General features: G+C 53.5%; 1 protein-coding gene across 1 annotated transcript in view; it reads right to left on the reverse strand.

Annotated features, from left to right (window-relative positions):
• Window positions 1-3,764: 3,764 nt before the first annotated feature.
• Window positions 3,765-20,349, reverse strand: part of TBCD (tubulin folding cofactor D) — a 119,533-nt gene continuing 102,948 nt past the window's right edge. Inside the window, exons 27-39 of the mRNA XM_061549520.1 lie at window positions 20,171-20,289; window positions 19,186-19,277; window positions 18,032-18,175; window positions 14,882-14,965; window positions 13,812-13,970; window positions 12,741-12,879; window positions 12,227-12,348; window positions 10,200-10,277; window positions 9,159-9,248; window positions 7,829-7,916; window positions 7,486-7,595; window positions 6,268-6,352; window positions 3,765-5,694 (exon numbers count right to left, since the gene is read on the reverse strand). Coding sequence (XP_061405504.1) covers window positions 5,668-5,694; window positions 6,268-6,352; window positions 7,486-7,595; window positions 7,829-7,916; window positions 9,159-9,248; window positions 10,200-10,277; window positions 12,227-12,348; window positions 12,741-12,879; window positions 13,812-13,970; window positions 14,882-14,965; window positions 18,032-18,175; window positions 19,186-19,277; window positions 20,171-20,289 — 1,337 coding nt within the window. The 3' untranslated portion in view covers window positions 3,765-5,667. The remainder of the gene's footprint in view (window positions 5,695-6,267; window positions 6,353-7,485; window positions 7,596-7,828; window positions 7,917-9,158; window positions 9,249-10,199; window positions 10,278-12,226; window positions 12,349-12,740; window positions 12,880-13,811; window positions 13,971-14,881; window positions 14,966-18,031; window positions 18,176-19,185; window positions 19,278-20,170; window positions 20,290-20,349) is intronic.

Below are 20,349 nucleotides of genomic sequence, written 5' to 3' on the forward strand. Positions count from 1 at the left end.
GCCCCCGCCGGAAGTTGCGGAGCGTTTGCCACCCCCACTGAGTGGAAACTCGCCGCCACGCGCCTCGATTTCGTTCCGGGTTCCGAGGGGTTTATTTTACAGGGACCACGTGCGTCGATAACACCACGCCCTCGTGTGTGTGTCTGTGTGTACGTGTGTGTTTGTGTGTACATGTGTGTGTGTACGTTTGTGTGTACGTGTGTCTGTGTGTACGTGTGTGTGTTTGTGTGTACATGTGTGTGTACGTGTTTGTGTGTACATGTGTGTGTACGTGTTTGTGTTTGTGTGTACATGTGTGTGTGTACGTGTGTATGTACGTGTGTTTGTGTGTACGTGTGTGTGTGTGTACGTGTGTATGTACGTGTGTTTGTGTGTACGTGTGTTCATTCCATCCAGAAAGTAACCTGCAGCGCCACACGCCCACACCTATTACCATCATTAGGGGAATAAACGGTGATCCAATCTCCTGCCCCCAGGAACAGGTTTGCAGATTTGCTGAGCATTTCTGTGAGGTCCTGGGGGAGGGGAAATCCCTCCACATGGAAAACATCGTGGGACAAAGTGGGGATGACCCTGCTGAGGCTGCGGTGCCTCAAATATTGGAGGAAGTCACCTCCTGTGAGTGGCTGGCTGAGGTGCCATCCGTTGAGGAAGTACTGAAGGCGATCCCAAGTCTGAGACCAGGAAAAGCACTGGGCAGAGATGATCTCCCAAGCGAAATGCTGAGGGAGGGTGGCGTTTGTGCACAGACTGCCCTACATGACATCATAACAACAGTCTGGACCACTGGATGGGTTCCGCAGGATTGGAAGGATGCCCTAATGGTCCCCCTCTTTAAGAAGGGGGACCGCACAGACTGTAACAACTACAGGGGCATCTCACTCTTCAGTGTGCCGGGAAAGGTCCTGGCAAGGATTATTCAACATCGCCTTGCCAGGCACGTTGAGGAGAGGCTTGCGGAGCCCCAATGCGGTTTCAGGAAAGGGCGGTCCTGCACAGATGCCATATTTTCTGTCCGTCTGTTACAGCAGAGGTGTAGGGAATTCCAACAAGACCGACATCTCTGCTTTATAATGAGTACCTGGTGTGAAGTATGAGAATCGCCACTAGGGAGACAAAGGCGGCCGGGCCTGGTGCTGGCCACATATCCCCTCGCGTGCCGTTCCGGCCTTCATAGGTGCTCACTAACAGCACTTGCCCCTAGTCTGTTCAAGGCTATAGGGGGATCTTTGTATTTGTGTGATTGTGTGTGGCAGTACTCTGTGCCAACTGGCCCAGTGGGGAAGGGGGGCACAGCTGGTGGTGCATCTAAAGGTCATCTCAGTCCACCCGTGGAACCTGCTGGGGATGTCCCAAAATCTCCTGCACCTAGCCTGGCACAGTAGTGGGTACAACAGGTGGTGCATCTACCGGTCATCTCAGTCAACCCATGGCACCTGCTGGGGATGTGCCGAGATCTCCTGCACCTAGCCTGGCACAGTAGTGGGTACAACAGGTGGTACATTTACCAGTCATCTCAGTCAACCCATGGCACCTGCTGGGTCTGTCCCGTGACCTCCTGTCGGCGAGCCTTCGACAACTTCACGTGGTGGCCTCAAAGTGCACCTGGCCTGGCACAGGCACCGTCACCCTTCTTTATAACAGCACGCACATGCGCTATGGCGAAGGGCTATTGCCAGAATCGTCGCCTGGCACTGTTTACTATATATTTGTGTTGTTATTCACCCACGTGTTCAGTTTGTCACAGAAAAAATAAACATAACGGAGGCGAGATTGCACGGACGCCACGTGAGTGGTTTTTGACACGTCAGATGCAGCGCTCGGGATGGGAAATCAAAAGTGCACACGCAGCGGATTAATCAAAGATCTATCCAGGTTATTAATTAACACTCACATATCGGCACGAAGACTGCGTCGTTCTGTTTTTGGCGTTCTTGCTTATTTCGCGCAGAGATCGATGTAAACATTCAGCATCAATGTTGATGAGCCCATTAGATCATGAATGATGATCAGTCTCTAGAATTGCTCAATCTCCATGTGCTGCTGTTGCAGGGCCCACACACAAAACGTCACGTCTCCATGATGTTATGGTAGTAGTAACAGAGTGGTTATGATCTTAAGAGATATAACAACGGGCCCCCCAGGCTGCTGCTGTTCAAGAGTCAACACTTTTAAGGCTACAAAATAATCCGCACGTTTATATTTTGTAATGCAATGTTGTCGGAGAGCGGCAGCGTGGTGGAGACCCACGTGTGGCCTCGGAGAAAAAACTTCTGGGCTTGATTCCCGACTCGGGCGCCTTTCTGTGTGGCCCATAATCACAAATCTGCCTGTCGCCTGATGAAGCTAGTTGCAATTACTGGCGAAACGTCCTACTCAAGATTGTACATTTTGTGGATTTGCTCTCCAAAACACCAGTGTGTTGGCAAGCAACTCCACAATATTTACACTATATATATTATTTAAAATATATTCTAAATAATTTATTGTATATATTGTAAATGTGGTTATATATATACAATATATTTAAATATTGTGGGGATATTATTTATTTACAATACATATTTACGCGATCTAACCCAAAAAGCCTATATTATGGATATTGGTCGCGAAAGCCTCCGTGTTAAATGTTTCTGTAAGGCAGGGGTGGGGAACCTTCTTTCTGCCAAGGGCCATTTGGATATTTATAACATCATTCGCGGGCCATACAAAATTATCAACTTAAAAATTATCCCGTTATATTTGGTCAAACATTTAATTAACTCACCCCTAACGTGATGGCTGGAACTGCTTCTCTTTGGCGAGGCGTGTGATGTTAGCTGGTATTGATGATGTTGCTGCTACTCGCAACTGATTTTCCAGGTTTGCTCCGAGATTTATTGAATTTCGAGTCCCGCCTGCGGTTGCCTTGGCAGGGCCACACCAAATGATTTCGCGGGCCTTGTACGGCCCGCGGGTCGGACGTGCTCCCCCACCCCCTGGTCTACATCACTCTTCTTCGGGATTCTCCAGTTTCCTCCCATAGACTCGAACAGAAATAGGAAATTACGGCCCCACGGCGATACACTTCCTTGTGAGCCGTCATGTGGATCGTGGTTGTTGAAACTCCACAGACATAATAGGGTCTTCTTCTGTTTGTGAAATGAGGCTGCATGCGGGTTGTGTACCAGTTGTGTCCGTGTGAGTTGTTTCCCTGTGAGTTGTGTGTCCCTGTGAGTTGTGTGTGCGAGTTGTGTGTCCCTGTGAGTTGTGTTAGTGCGTTGGTGCGATCATCGCCTGGGGCTGCAATGCGTGTTCCATGCACGATGCGTGAGAATTGACATCCACGTAACTGGAATTCTTTGCCCAATGTTCTTTCGCTGAATAAATTCCCTTCAATGTTGAGAACAGGAGCACGTTTATGGTAAAGCAATTCATGAAGTTTGTGAGAAAAACATTTTAAAAAACACGACAACGCAAAATTTGCATTTTCCCAAGCACTATAGTTTATTTCGTTCTCAACGTGTTACCTACTTACGATGCCACCCCAGGGGTACAACAACAAGTTTGTTACAGAAGTAAAACCCCAGGCACGTGCTTACGGAGGCATCTTGCCACAGACATCCCACAGTGCAACAACCATCACCTTCCACCCGTTGTAATTAAGGTCATGACATAAGGCAGCTGTATCCTCACTCCTGCTGAAAACCTTCTGTTGGTAAGATCTTTGATTCAACAAAACCCACACTTTCGTCGGTACGAGTGATCGAACAGGATATATATCCTTCACACCAGATGTTAAACGAGTGTTCACCGAAGCAAACATCAAATGTCCAAGCCATGTCACATTGCCATAGTCACATTCAACCTAACAGCTTGTCGATACGAAACGTCTGTTTCGATTCCGAGCGACTGAGATTGACAACCTTTATCAGCGGGGGGGGGGGGGGGGGGTTTCTGTGTGAATTTAAGCAAAATAATCCTAGACAAAGGACCCGGACTTTCCAGTTCAAAACCTTGCTGTGTCTGCGCCCCTCGAAGCCACCACACTAGGGAGTGGCATTCGTAAGCCACGCAATGGCGCACCAATGAGTTGCACGGCGATCATTCAAGCGAGTGCACAATTGTGACGTTGGCCGTGCAAACAATAATCTCGTGGGACCAAAGTACGATCCATAATTGCTGCACTGTATTTGGTGAGGACATCAGTTCGACAATTGGACCCATGTGTTTGACACTAAAATCCTGCCTGCGCGTAGCCACATGTTTACTATCGCAATTACGGTTCTAAAATAAACATGGTGCTAGCGCAAAACATGACCAACTTTACAATGTTGATAACACAAAACTAGACACGAGATCAATTAAATTACGTAGTACAGTACAAACGTATGTCATTATGCTGGGAATTAAGTGCTGTAAGTGCCTGGGAGTGGTGAATGCTCATTTAAATGGTTTGAATCAAACTCACTCCAGTAAACCAAGCAGTGCAATTGTCTTAAACTATGAAAGCATTTTAACGTAAGAATATTTTTTTACTTTTTTTTTAGCTGCCAACAGTTATGTCTCGTGTCTCTTCACAACCGAGTCTCGTATCACCAGCCCCCAATTCCACTCGCCCATCTAAGCCACACCAATGAGGGGCCCTTATAATTATGGGTGGTGTTCCACTGGCGATTTGCCAAGCCCGCACAACCCATGAAACTCAGGCCTCGAAAGACATCTCTATCTGGCTTGGGAGCCAAGCCGGGCCACGGGGAGAGAGAGAGAGGGTTTGTTATTCACTTTCCTCATTGTGTATTTTGATGTCAGTGGCACGGCTTGGGTTCTGCAGTGGGGGGGAAAAAACGTGGTGCCTACTGACCCTTCATTGGCGCTGGCGTGGCTCTGACAGAACTGAAGACATTTTGGGGCGATTGCTATGGATGGGAGGCAAGCCAGCAGCATCGACGACGCACACAAACCACCTCGACCGAGAACATTTTGTAACAAAGCTGTGAGCAGGTTTGCAAATCTGAGCGCGACGCTGAGACCCAAACTCCTAAGTTTACGAGTGGTGTCGCCGGACATCTGACATCCACATTGCAGCAGGCAGCGAGCGCACTTTGGTGTTTGCATGCTGAATATACCACGTGGCTGTAGGAATCGAAACCGCTGACTCTAAATACCTTGACGGTGGCGAAAGCGTGTTGTCTGGAGGTCGAAATGAGAAGACATTTTCAAAATGCAGCTGCCGCTGCGGCATTGTGAATAGGCAATCAATATTTGACCCCTGAAGTTCATCGGTGTTGTGTTGTCTAGAACAAAGAATTTACATTTTATGAGATAGGGTCCACTGAGCTATCTAGCAATTTTTCAGAAGCGACCTGGCCACAAATGATAGGTCAACTAAGTGGCTTATGTGGAAGCATATAGCAGCCATTTACTATAAACGCATGTTTCTAAATGTGGAGGAAAAAACCAGAGGACCTGGAGAAAAATCCACGTGACTAGAGCGAGAAGTGCAAACTCCACATATGCAGGCATCGTCAAGGGTCGGGATGGAACCCACGGCCTCCTGTATACCAAGCAAAGTAGTTAACATCTCGCCACTATGAGATGTTGTGATGGTGAAGAGCCACAGGGGAGAGGTGATAAAACGATCAGACCACCCGTGGCGTCTGCAGACCCATCAGCCGCTCTCCCCCTCTACTGTGCACTCGGCTTCGCGAGCACCTGCAAAACAAAAACACAACACGTGAGCGCTGCAGCCGGGCAGTTACGGTCATCGGGTACATTTTGAACCTTTCCCCAGCCTCAAAGAGTCCAGAACACTGGGCTCTGCACGATGCCTAGGTATAACTCCACATGCATTCAATCGTCCACACGTGAAGTCGTTGTCGCTCAAGGAACTCTCAACCAACATCCGCCAATAACACCGTGTCCTTTCAAGGAACAATATATATCGGGCGACGTTTCGGCCTATGGCCCTTATCCGTCACACGTAAATTAGCGAGGCCAGAGAGGCGGTGTCATTGACGAGTGCGTTGCGATGTTTTGTTGTTGTCCGAGCTTGTGCACCACTGTGAACGCAGGAGCATCACCAAATATCTCTTCAACTAGTTCTGCAGTGGGAAATGTTCTGTAAAGCTTACAAAGCGTAACCATGGCGCCTTCATGACAGCCCTTGCACTGTTAAGAATGGCGCAGGGGGCCATCAACAGCGTAGAGTTATTAATGAATGAATTTGGGCAGCGCAGGCTGTGTGGTGTGGTGAAGCCACCCGCTGGCACGTGCGAGAGGAGTGACCTTGGCTTTGAGGACGGGACGCGTGACCCCGAGGAGGTCACACAGCTGGTTCCTCGTCTCGATCACCACCGGCAGAGTCGCGTCCCTGGACGGGGGGGGGGCGAGGGGGGGAGCTGTCAGCCTAATGCCGATGGTCGATGCAGGCACCCAAACTCACTCGGCACACAAGAACACAACGTTGGTTTACCATTGAAACTTTATTTCTTTAAAGGCGCATTTCACAAAACCAAGGGCCCTGAACGTAAACTTATCCTCCATTAAAATGTTAAAACCATGCAATTAAAATAGTTGATCATATTGCCCTCTAACCACACAACTTGTAAAATTTCTTTAGTTTTCATCGGTAAAAGCCAGGCAGAACAGCTACGGTCAGGCGGTCCGTTTGTCCGAAGAGCAGGGGATTTAAAACCCGACCATTTTGCTCAACATACGTGCCATCAACTGTGCACGTGCAAAATTATAATTTGTAATCTATGCAAATGATGTGCAAACCGTACACTGCATGCCAGTTATATTTAGACGGAGTGAACAAAACGGTACAAGCGAGACGGAAAAATTACGAAGAAGATTGCCAAGGCTAGTTATGGAATCAGATTGTGATCCGACTCACGGCAATTCATCAAATTGCTTTGTGGTGGGGGGGGGGTATTTGCGACACTGTTAAGTGCCTCGAAGTTACACCCAAACGTACATGGCTTGATTTACGTTGCACCGTTCCCTCCGCAATAGTCATGCACCAGTAGGTCTGACTGAGTGCCAACTTAAAACCGTTGTAGATACGTTCGCTTGTGACCTCACCGCTCGCAATCCCAGGTAACGGCGAGCTGGGAGTGGTGACGCACGCCCGCACGTTGGAGGCGTGGTTTGGTGACTGATGCGGGGGGTGGCCAAGCGACAGTACAGCAAGTGGGTCCCTGAAACCAATTTTGCTGACGAGCTGTCCCCTCATCCGTGGGGGGCTCTGTCCCTTCGTCTGTGGGGGGCTCTCTCCCCTCGTCTTCAGGGGGCTCTGTATAGATGCTCGCCTTTCCTCCCCCACATGGTGTGCGCGTCTCAAAGAGGAAACGGCCAAACACAAGCCCGACCCAGGACCCTCCTGAGAGGGAGTCGCGAGACTCGGCGAGGCTGCCCCGAGCGAGCGGCAAATGTTGCCGATTACGTGCGCGTGTGTCTGTCCACGCGATGGACCGCATCCACCGTCACCGCGGGCACACCCACCAGTTGGTGTCGCTCAGCAGGCTCATGATCTCCTCCGCGGCGTCCGGCTCCACGATGTCGTCGTACACGAGCATCGTCTCATACAGCTGGCTCGCCGTCACCTTGCGGATCTGCCGGAGGGGAGAGACGACGCGCACGCTCACCGCCGACCGCTGACCGGTGACCGATGACCGCCAACCGCATATGCTGACGCAGCCGGGAGGGGGGGGGGGGCCCAGATGACGCATGCCGGTGGATTAATCGAGCAACCGCAATGCAGACGAAGCCGGATGGCTGACGATGAAGCCAGGAAGCGAACGCAGTGTGGGGTGACGCGGGCCAACAGGGCAGCCCTGGTACGCACTATCGGGTAGCTGTGGCACAGCAACATCATGAGGTTGAGCAGGGCGTTCTTCCTCGCCTCACCGGGGAACTGGATGAGTCCGCAGAATCTGTAGGCGGCATACAGCGCGGCACTCAACACGTGCGCGTACCCACGCACGTACCCACACACGTGCATCCACACACGCACCCACAGACGCGCTCAACCACGCACGTGCACACACGCATACCCACGCACACACTCACCCGCGTACGATAGCACATACCCAACTAGTGATCGTGGCTCCACTTGGCATTCAAAAATAAAACACCCCCATTGTGGATGCTGTGACCAAGCTCCATAGTAACGTCTGAGGCTGTGTCCACGTCCTATTTACACGTGCCTGTGACAGGATTTGCTGACACCCTTATTGATTTGTATATAAGCACTGCTGATTGTTTAACCTGTTTACGGTGAGTGTTGGCGTGGGTTTCATGTTCATTATTTATTGTTTTTGCTCTCGTTAGTTTGCACAATCCCACCCTGCAGTGTCCCGTGACCGCCACCACTGCCGATGCTCTAGGGCTGCGGTCGTCCATAGAACAGAGCCGCTGGGCTCAATGGGACCTTACCCATCTGAAATAACCAAGCCGAGTCGGAGTGTCCATGGGAGAATGCTCATCCTGTCGCCCAGCCTCTGTGTCGGCTCGTAGCACGCCGCCACACGTGGCCTGCGTGCGGTCGACACGCTATCAATCCCACCGAGCACTCGAGACGAAGACTGGAACACTCGACATGAACTTTGCAGAATCCTCAACATGGAGCACTGGCCAACAGAGGCCACGTGACATAATAATATTAATATTCGTATTAAAGGTTTTTTTTTTTTACATTCCCTATATATGAATGTGTTGTTAACCCACCACCGCCCGCCACAGCTAATTAGTAAGGTTTGTCACAAAATGTACAATTTGAGTACGACGTTTCGCTAGTAATAAAATTTGCCAGATTTTTGTGACATTAGCGCCCCCCCCCCCCCCCATACTCCCGGGCGTCTCAGATCACTTTTCATCTCATCTCATCTCCGCACATTTGGCAGAACACCACCCCCCCCCCCCCACCCCAGTGGCAGCCGTCTCGTGTGGGCGCACGATGGGACGCTGCGGATTCCCCCACGGATTTCTCGTGGCCTTCAACGCGTTTCACCGCGGCACGTTCCACGACCCGGCACAGCCGCTGCCGGCCTCTCCGTGCGCTCGGCACAGAGGGTGGGAGGGTGGGGGGGTGGGGGGGTGGGAGGGTGGGAGGGTGGGGGGGTAGGGGGGCGGCCCAGGCGGCGCCACCGAATCCTCTCGAGTCGCACGGCACTCACACTGGCAGGCCGGTCTGCAGCTTGAACGTGTCCTTGGATCCACGCAACTCTTGCTGCACCAGCGCCACCACCTCCACGGGGAACGTGTGGCTGCACGCGCACATCACAGCATTATGGGATGCTATCAGCGTAAACGATGCTCTATGAAATTAAACTAACGGCAAAGCGTAACAATGCGTTACTTTTTTGCGTGTGTTTTTTATACAATGCGTTATTTCAATGTGTGCGTCTCAAGGGGCTCTCACGAGTTGTCTGAGCAAGCGTTTTGTGCCGTGGCACAGCCTCTAGGGGCACTGGAGACCGTGGCGAGCGGACGCAATGGCTTAGCCGGTTCCACGCGACTGAACGAAAGCCACAATCAGCGCTAGGGGTCACCCAATCCCCACGCCGATACCCGTCCAACAGAAACAATAACAGACAGTTTACAGCCTGCTGCCCATTTTATGAAATGCAGATTTTGCAAACGTAAACCTAACCATCACCGTGGTCATGATTGAGCGTGATCCACCTACTGCTGGATGAAAGTATTAAAATAATTGACTGCCAAAACTGCTCTTCGCCCCATATCATTCAGATGTCTCTCGCAGACTGGAGTTGTATGGTAAGAGCCGAGCATTGAAGTTGTTTAGCCACTGGAGAACTCAAGAGACCAGGATACAGTCTCATTTGCAAAAGTGACCTGGGGCATTAGTCTGCCATTATGGGGGGGGGGGGGGGGGGGGGCAATAATTAATTGCTGTGTATCAACCCCATTGAGTAATCTACAGGGAATTTTCGAACATGGTAAAGTCGGACCCTGGCGTCGGTACACAACGGCCTACTCTTGCTCATGACGTCAGGGCATCTTTAACGTCCACTGTGCCGCAGACGACGCGTAGTAGCATTGCGGTTGTTACACACAAGGCAGGAAGAGGGCGGCCGCGGATTCGAACCGTGAACCTTTGCAACAAGCGGCGAACGCAGCGCGACCGCCGCTGGGCCACGCGCCACCGCTGGCGCTCGCGGTGCGACGAGCCGGGCCCTGCCGCCCGCTACGCTCACCTCGGGTCGTCCGCGATCGCTTCAAAGCAGCCGTTGGCCAGCATCTTGTCCAGCATCGCCATGAGCGGCACGGAGACCCTGGGCACACACGCCACGGTGAACGCCCGCCGCCCGCAAATGCTGAAACCTTCCCAACTTTGGCCCAGTTCGGAAAGACATCTTTTTTGTTGACGTTCCAGCGGAAAGGGTAACAGTAGGGGGTTTTAAGTAAGGGATGATGCTGCCTGCCCTGCTGGAATAGTGAGTGCACCGGACTTGCAATCCATGGGTCGCCGGTTCGACCCGCCCACCCCCACCACCTCTGTCCACACAGCGGTATAAATGGGTGCCGCACATTTCGTCTATCGGCGGGTCGCGGGTGGTGGGGTAAAGTGTGGGTACTCCCCTCTCTTCCAAGACCTCTGGCCATAACGGAAGAATAGGCCAAATACCCTCTGGAGGGGCTCTCAGAGCTCCCCCTGGTGGAGGCCCTTACGCCAGCAGTGCCGTGCGTGAGCAGTTTTCAGGGCTGCGCCTTTACCTTTTTGCTCGGGTTACCGAAGGCGTCATTTTGCGCAGGCCACGCTTGTAAACAGGACGCGACAATCCCAACGGCCTCTCGCCGGTTCAAGTAAATGAAGGGCCCGAGGTCGACCCGCCATCGCTAGCACGAGCGACGCCACCACTGCAACGCGCCCGCTCGAGACATCTTCACGCGGTCCCCTCATCGGCCTCAAGAGGCACACAACGTTTGTCAGCTGCACCGCTGCCACAACACGACCGGGCCGGCTGGATTGTGGCTTCGCTCAGGCGGCGATGACTCACAGGTGCAGCGCTCTGTGGGGGGGGGGGGGGGGGGTGCGGGGTGGTAACCGCTGCCCTTTCGTTGCTGCTGCTGCTGTGCCCAGGGGGCACCTTGCTGGCTCTGACAGGGTGGCACGTCAGCTACGGTGAGTCACATCTTGTACAAAACACATGGGGTTGGCAGCAGCTACTGCTGCTGACATGTGTGGTGTAAATTTATATATAAAATGGATGGATTAGTAATTTGATATATATCTGAGCCACACAGGGATGGGCAAAAATGCTAAAAAATTATATATTTCCTAAGGAAATGTAACGTCAATAAAAATGTATAATTAACCGTGTCTTGTGTAATACAGATACCAAACTAATTTGAGGTTGTTAATTTCAACGTGTGTCGTGAATTTAAATTGTAATTAGATCACATATTTCTTTATATCATTAAAAATGTAGTTGCACATAACCTGTGGGTAATTAATAAATTGCCCATCTGTGGCTGTGGGCTCACACTCCTAGATGCAGCTCTCACCTGGCATCACCGTCACCACCACCATCGTCACCACAACCACAAACCCCATCACTACCACCACCCCCACCACCACCGTCACCACCACCACCATCATCATCTACCACCCACACCACTACCACCACCGTCACTACTACTACCATTACCACCATCACCAACAACCGCCATTCGCCACTGAGTGGCGGTGACATCACCACGACGCTTGTGCCAGGCTATGTGCACCTTGAGGCCACGTGAAGTGTCGAACGCCCGCTGGCAGGAGGTCACGGGGCAGACCCAGATGCCACGGGTCGACTGACTGAGATGACTGGCTGAAGCACCACCCCTACTGTGCCAACCATTACCACCATCATCAACCACCACCATCATCACCACTACCACCACTACCGCCGCCTGTGGGCGCTGCGTTCTGAGAAGGCGCACTCTTCACCTCTGCGGGACATTTCCTACTACAGAATCCTTTGTATCGTTATTTAGACTGGAGGAATCCGACAAGCTATGAAGCTCTTTTTCACAGATGTCCAGCAGATCTGTGGTTAAAATGTCCCCGCGGGGGCATCAGCTCCCACGCCCGCTCCAGAGACGAAGCACCGGGCCAAGCACCGACGACCTGCCAGGGGCCCTCGCCACGCGTCTTTCCCAGAGTGCCGCGGGGCCCCACCGAGACGAGCGTCGGTGAGGCCCCGCCGCCCGCTGGCGCAGTGGCGCGCGGCCGTACCTGCTGTTCCTCAGGTTGGACCGGAATATTTGCAGGAGGGTCCTGCATAGCGCGTTCATCGCCTCCGTGTCCTGACGGATGCTCTTCATGAATGCGAAGAGCGCCTGAGCAGAGCTGCGCGTCTGAAACCGCAGGAATCGTCAAAATTATTGGCCAGATTTGGGGAGGGGGAGTCACGTTGGAAATTGCATTGAAAGACAGAGTCAGAGAGGAACACGTGGATTGGAGAACATAGGCAATATAGAGACATCACAACGGAGCGAGTGGGCTTGCGCAGGACGCCTTGAGAGAAGGGCAGCCAAAGGAGGGAGCGTGCCCGAGAGGATGGCGTCCGCTGCGGAGCCACATCGATCATTGCGACACGAGGCCACGAGAGATGGAGACGATTAGGGGAGGCCTTCATCCGGCAGTGGACCGACACGTGGCTATCAACGTTTCCTATCGCTGCTGCCACTTGGGGGGGTGTGAAGTAGCCTGGCCCCACACGAGGCTGCCAGGCTCGAGCGCCGCTCACGGTGGACTCGGTGAGGCCGCCCACGGATATGGTGAGGCCCAGCAGCAGGCGAGGCTGGTAGACGGGCAGCGACAGGATCTGCACCACGCGCGAGAACAGCTCCGACGCCATCCTCCAGTTCACCGCGCTGAGGTCCGCCCTGTGCCGCACCGCGGTCGAGGTGGGGTTGGGGGGGGGGGCGGACGAGGGTGCGGCGGGGTGAGAGGAGGGGGCAGAGTGTGAGCAACAGGAAGGGAGGGCACAGCAGGTGAGGAGTATTACTACTATTTACTATTTTTTCTTACCAGGTAAGGCCCACTGATCTATACAGCTCTGTTTTTCACAAGTGACTTGGCCACAAATGACAGCTTAACGAACATGGCTTATCGCGTGGAATTTAACGCACGTCGACTCTAAATGTGGAAGGAAAAACCGGAGGGCTCGGAGAAAAATCCGACGCGACCACGGGGAGAACGTGCATACTCCAAATACACAGCAGGCGTCAGGGTCGGGATCGAGCCCCCAATCTCCTGCATAGCAGGCGAGGGAGTTAGCAAGGCGAGGTGGTGAGTGGGGATGCAGTCGAGGGCCTCTTTCAGGTTTCCAGCCCCCGTCCCCCCCCGCAAAGACTGCAGATTCAGGCCAATTGGTGATCAGTGTTAATTCAGAGAGAATTTTTATTTTTTAAATAAAAAATGGCAAAGTGCATCTCGCGTTGCCATTCTCTTAGTCGAGGCGGCTACAGCAGTGATAATACTAGTCCACGCTTGGCGGCTACATGTTGGTGTGAGGGGCGTGCATTTTTTTTTGTTCCCCTCCAATCAGTGGCCCCGCACGTGGGCCTCCTCTCGGGCTCTTTGGCGGCGCTTGGCGGGCAGCCGCCAGTCATCGTCGCACCGGATGATCCTCATCCAATCGTCGTCATCGCCGACTAAAATAAAATAACAATCGCCTCGTCCACGAGTGTATTTCCGTCGCCAGTTGCGTCAACCGAATTGGCACCGCCTCGAACTCCGGACGACGCTCGTTTACTTTCGCCGCCGACGTGGTTTTTGGAAACAGACGCGGGTCGTGCGACGGGGCGGCGGGCACCTGGGGAAGGCGTCCAGCAGCTGCTGCCGGTGCGGGATGTGCGGCACGGGCCGCTCGTCGCGGTGCAGCAGCGCCATCAGCACCGACACGGCCTGCTCGCGCGTGCGGTCGATCTTCTCCGCCGCCTGCTGCAGCAGACGGCACATCGCCTCCTCGCACCTGCCAGACACGCGATGGACAGCAACAGCGACGGCCGCCATTCGCCACGGAGTGGACGCAGCTCTTGTGCCAGGCTAGGTGCACTTTGAGGGCGTCAGATGAAGTAGTGGGAGCCTCATTGCTGGCAGGAGGTCACGGGACAGACCCAGGTGCCATGGGTTACTACTGGCAGATGCACCACCTGTGCTCCCCACTATGCCAACTTTCTGCGTTTAAGCGACCCGGCGCTCCACTCGTTGTCCTGAGCATCGTTCCTCCATCCTCCGTTGTTGCTGGAGATGAAGATTACCATCTCCTGTCGAGTCAAAGAGAATACTGGGCGAGCAACTGTTGAGGATCGCAAGGCACATGATGGGCTGGTGTGGCCAGCACCAGGGCGCCCCAGCGCTGACGTTTACACACTGCACCAATTACTAATTTGAGGCTGAGCTGACCTAGTAGATGCCAGTTCAGACAGATATTCGCTCGCCACTACAATAGCCGAAAAATCAAGTCAGCGGATTCGAAGTGCAGTGCGCTAACCACTGTGCGGCCACTCGGCACACCAAAGCCAAAGACGGAATGCGCAGATTTCGACGTAATTAACGCTTCTCGTTGACCAACACACGCTGGAAGAGCAAGCACCTGCGTATCTGTTTATGGTCGCTGGCCCCGCGCACGAAGAGTTTCTTTGGGCCAGCTGGTCACCTGGCTGCCATTGTCTCCGTGGCGCTGGTGACCTCCACCCAGGTGTTCTATTTGCGAATTAAAGAGGACGTGTGGCCACACAGCGGAAACGCCCCTATTCTCCAGAACGCAATGGAACGTTCTTAATCAGGGCATTCGGTATCCGTGGGACGTTCTACTCCTGTAGAGGGAGTGGGGGGGTGGGGGGCGGTTTCTGCTGGGGGTGTGGCAGGGTGGGCACTCACACGCTCGGCAACAGCATCTCTGGGCACTTGTCGACCACGAGAAGAATCACCTCCTTGAGGCTGACCATGGCCACCTCGCGCACGCTGCAAGGACAACGTCACACGGGATCGGTTGGGTCACCCAGCGACAACGCCACATCTGTTACCACCGCCACTCGCACCTCCGCCATCCTCATCACCGCCGGCGCCACCCTGGTCACAAACTCCACCACCGCAAACCGCATTGGCGCCACCATCGCAACCACTTCCGCCACCACATCCGTCTTCAAAGTCACCACCGTCTCCATCGCTATCACGACGACCACCTCCACCACACATCAATAATAACACAACCACCTCCACAACATTCACCACAATCACCTTCAAAAACAACATCACTGCCTTCACCACCACAACCACCTTTACAACCACCTTTACAACCACCACCTCCATCACCATAGCCATCATCGCCACCAATACCATCGCCTTCACCATTTTTACAACTGTCACCACCACCCCGGCTACTACCGTGGTAACTACCACCACCACTACAACCACCTTCACCACCACCGCATTCACCATAATCTCTCTCTACTATCACCGACACATCCTCCACCTTTCACACCATAACCACGTTAGACGAGGTCAAGGCGAGCAGGGGTCGCTTGCTGGCACAGTCGCTCGTCGTCACCAAACGGCGGCAGTGGAGCCACCGCGCTTGCCAGGAGCAACGACATTCCCGGTGGCACCAAACGCAGTTCACATCGGCTCGCGCGAACATCGCCGCCACGCCTCGGCGGCGTACGAGCGTATGGTTCGCCCGGGAAGTTCAAACGTGGTACAGCGCGAGCCTGCGGGAGGTTCAAACGGCCCACCTCGTGCCATGTGACCCCCGGGGGGATGGGAGATCCATAAACAATTCTAGCAAGGTCGAGGCAAAATTGCCTTAAACGGGATGACCCTGTCGTAATTTACGCTCCATCTCTGCGGCGCGCCCCTGGTTAGGAGCGATGACAGTGATACACCTGGTGGCTCCCCCCCACCCTCCCACCACTTCACCTTGTCCTCGCCACAGCCAGGAATGCGAGAGCGCGTGGCGCCTGCGTGCGTGCGCCTGCGTACGTGCGTGCGTGCAAACAGCCGAACGTGGACGTCATCTCCGCCGAATTTGCCGGCATAGCAGAGCAGGGTGGAGGGGTCGGGCTGAGGAATGTGGACGATCGCGAGCCCTCGGAAAATACCGACGTCTCGACTTCCTCTCAAGTTCAGGCTCAAGGACCTTCTCCTCTGCCCAAGACTGCTGACCCTGTCCACCTGTGCAACATTCCTCGATCAATCCCAACAAGCCACCCTCCCCGGCACCCACAGCTCCTCCCTAAGCGTTCAACTAAACAAACAAGAAACGCACGGCCTTTCCCGCAAAGCGGTAATGCACGCGCCGTGCTCCTTGTACGGCGCCGTGAGATGTCTCCACGCATTGACATACTTCACCCACGATAACCGACCCCACCTAACCGTCCGCACCTAACCGCGTCCACCTAACCGCCCCCACATAACCGCACCCACCTCCATCACCGCCGCGGTGAGCTTCTCACGTTTCAGAGGCCAGAGGCCACGTGCACACCGTGTCCTCTCCGGATTATGCGGTTTTCTTCCCCCGCTGTCATTTGACGCAAAACTTGGGGGGTGCGTCGTATAATCCGGTAACCGTGTGCGCGCGTGTATCTGTGCGAGAGGCTAGATTTTTATGTAACTGTATTGACACTGGGCAGCAACTTGGGGTGCTTCTGGCTCGACAGAGGGCCCATTATTATCTAAAAAAGAGGGGACACCATTTGAAAATGGCTGCCAGTTAATCGATTGTAAAAAAAAAAAACTTTATAAAATAAATGTGATCAATCGAATCAATCGATTGCTTCAGCAGTGGAATTAATTGAAAGATCATGGGGTGAATCGCAAACAGCAAGATTACTTTTACGGCCGCTGAACACGAGTAACCAGAAGCAGCGGCCAAACATAATTACAGGAGCGGAATATGGACAAAGAGACCGCAGAGTATATAAAGAGATATTACACAGCATGTCTTATATAACAGCGTGCTTTAACAAAAAATAATTACGCTCGTAAACACTCATCGAGTGGATGTCGCCAGAAGTCTGCCGGTTTCTTCATAGCCTGAGGCTGGCCATTCAGTTTATAGCCTCGCTCTGCAACAGACGTTTCTCGCACCACTTAAAAGTTAAACAAAACCTTCGCGGGGACATATTCGCACGTTCAGAAGACGCTCTGGACCAGAACACGAAGCCAGCAATCTCCCAGAACGACGACATCCGGCTGCATTCAAATGTGCGTTCTCGCCAATCGGGCCACGCGGCAAAAAGACATTTCCACTCGAAGCTCTCGCGGGAAACCGGCGTGGCAGCCAGTGCGAGGGAGCCATGTGCGTGGGACGTAATATCACAAAACCTACGGCTACGGATTCCTCAAATTGATTCTCGTCGACGTCATGCGGGGCACCAGCTCGCACGCCCCTGCGAGACGAGGCGATATGTTCCGAGCGTGGTGAACGCACCGCGAGCACGCCGTACACGTTATTATCCTCACCGCTGGAAACCCGCCAAGCCGATTTGATCGTCAACTGACAATATTTGACAACCCAGTTTCGTCGCGAGGTTCTGTTGAGTTTTGTCAGATTTTGTTGGATTGTTAAAGGTTTTATTGTCGGGTTACGTAACGTCGGTAACTGCACATTTCCTCTCTCCGGGAGCCGCTTCGTGAGCAATGAAAGCTGGGTGAGCGCTGCGTGGGTTATCGCGTCACAGGATCGCGAGGGATGGCGATGGTCTGAAGAGGAAGAGGTCTTTGTCTAGAGGTATACAGGAGGTCGTGGGTTCCATGCCAACACTTACATCTGTGTGTTTCTCTCCCTGTGGTCATGTGAATTTTTCTCAGGGTCCTCTGTTCGGAGTATTTGGCTGATATAAAGTTCCACAAGATAATAAGCCACTTCGTTGCGTTATCATTTGTAGCCAGGTCGCTTTTGAAAAAAGAGCTACGTAGCTCAGTGGACCTCGCACTGGTAAAATAAAAAAATAGTTTAAACAGTTACAGCCTCGACCCACGGTGGCCGCCCCCCGCGGCTTGCGGCTGCTGTGGTCGGGCAACACTCACACAGCTCCGATGTCGCCGCGCGCGTCCATCGTGTAGTCCTCCATGGCGCCCAGAATGGCCTCGAACACGCGGCCCAGGGTGGCCGCGCCAAGTGTGTGCTCAGAGTCGCCGTCGAGTAGGCCCACGCCCACCGTCAGGCACACGCTGCACACCACAACAAAGATGATGATCAAACCCCCCCTATAGCCTTTACAGACTCTTGGGGCAAGTGTTGTTAGGGAGCACATATCAAGGCTGGAACGGTGCAGCGATGGGGTGGTGTGGCCAGCGCCACAACAACCGCCATTCGCCACTAAGTGGCGGTGATGTCACCACGGCGCTTGTGCCAGGCCATGTGCACGTTAAAGCCACGTGAAGTGTCGAACACGCGCTGGGAGGAGGTCACGGGGCAGACCCAGGTGCCATGGGACGACTGACTGAGATGACTGGCCGATTCACCACATGTGCCCCCTACCGTGCCAACACCACGCACACACACACAAGACAAAAAATCCCCCATAGAGAATTAACAACCAAGTGCTGATAGCGAGGACTTATGAACGCTGGAACGGCACACGAGGGGGGCGTGGACAGCACCACACCTGGGCCGCCTTGGCATTCTGAGCGGCGAAGTTTACACACTGCACCAGGTCGACCAAGAGGAGGCCTGGGGCGGTTAGGGTATCACTCGCTGCCACCACCACCACCACGCACGCAAACACACATAAATGCACACCACAACGGACACACACACAACACAAGCCACATGCACACACGGAACAACGCACAGACGGTCGCACATCTCATTCGGCTTCTTCCCTCTCACTGTTCCACTCCCGTGGGCTCTCTTGACAAGCTCTTAAAAAGCCTTTCTCAATGCAGGAAGCGTATCAACTCTTATCTGCTGTTATAACCTTCAAAGGGCTTGTTGCAGGCCTTTGGGCCTGTACTCAGAAACCTTGGGGGGTGGGGGAGTGGGGGAGAATAAGTAAATAAGTAAATAACTGACAAGCCCACGAGCTTACGCCCACTGCCCAGAAGCAACTTTACATAAAAGTCGGTGGAGCAAAGCCTCCCAGGAGCTAAAAAACGAAAACACTGCCCGTTGTAGCGAGCGCTGGATCTTTCCAGCGACGTGTTCCTGCCGCCGTCGCCGCCGCAGCGGACGGGCTCACCTGGCGATGGCCCCGACGGCGTCTCTCCGGGCCTCAGCAAACTTCTCCTCGTGGGGGCCGATGGCCGTGGCCTGCTGTAGGCCGGCGAGCACCTGGCACGTGAAGACGAATGCGGAACGTCACACAGTGAAGCTTCGTCCATCGCCGTCGCTTTAACACTGCAACGCCGCACATCCGACCGTCGTGTATCTGCACTGACCGATTAACTGCCCGCCCCCCCCCCCCCCCCGCCAGGCATATCCGGCATTTTCACATATACGCCCATACCAGTGCCCAGTGAGCCGGTTATACAATGTCGTGGTGTATTAGCAAACACAGCGTCTTCCTCTCACCGCTTATTTTTAAAGCGCAAGCCAACATTACCTCTGTGAAACATTCAGGCGTGGTCGGTCAACGTCTCCACGTACGCGTCGCGCCTTGCCAAACAGACGAAATTTATCCGACTTGAGATTGTACCAGTGGATTAATGGCGCCATCAATTTTCAATTAATCTGTGCACTCATTGTGCGATTTGCTTGAGCCATGCTTCAGTGCGCTTGATAAGCGCTCCGCTTTTCTCTTCCGCCAACGGCTCCATTTTTCACCATCGGCTGAAAGAGGGAACTGTCGCACTTAGTCTCAGTCGTATCAACTGGGGGCCACACGTTAGCGTTTGATCGCGCCCATGGGAATTCCTCTAAATATCACGTGTACATTCATCATCAACATCAGCCATGGTCAATCCACTGCCGGACGAAGGCCTTCCCCCAGGCCACCGCCACCTCCCACGATCCTGCGATGCAATAATCTACCTGCACACCTGCACACCTGCATGTTAGCTGGTTCTGGGTAGATTAGCATTAAATAATTATTTGAACCAGCGTGGGATTTCTCGCACGGACATTTTTATTCACAAGATAAACTGGCTCTCCGACACTTGTCATTTGAATACAATTCGAAGGGCCTGTGTTCGTGCGTGCGGTGGCGCCACGGCCGGGTGTTGAACCTGGCTGATGTGCCCGGCGAGCATGAACGTCGGCAGGGCCCCCAGGGCACAGCTAAAGCCACATCGAGTCATCTTGTCGCTGCTCTGCAGCCCGGCCAAGTAGCGTTCCAACAGGGCAGCTGTCGCAGTGGAACACAAAAGACATAGATCACCCTCATAGCCCACACAGGCTGTTGGGG

The sequence above is a fragment of the Lethenteron reissneri genome, chromosome 10 (genome assembly GCF_015708825.2).
Source record: "Lethenteron reissneri isolate LAM-NWPU_2019-01 chromosome 10, ASM1570882v1, whole genome shotgun sequence".
Classification (NCBI taxonomy): Eukaryota; Metazoa; Chordata; class Hyperoartia; order Petromyzontiformes; family Petromyzontidae; genus Lethenteron; species Lethenteron reissneri.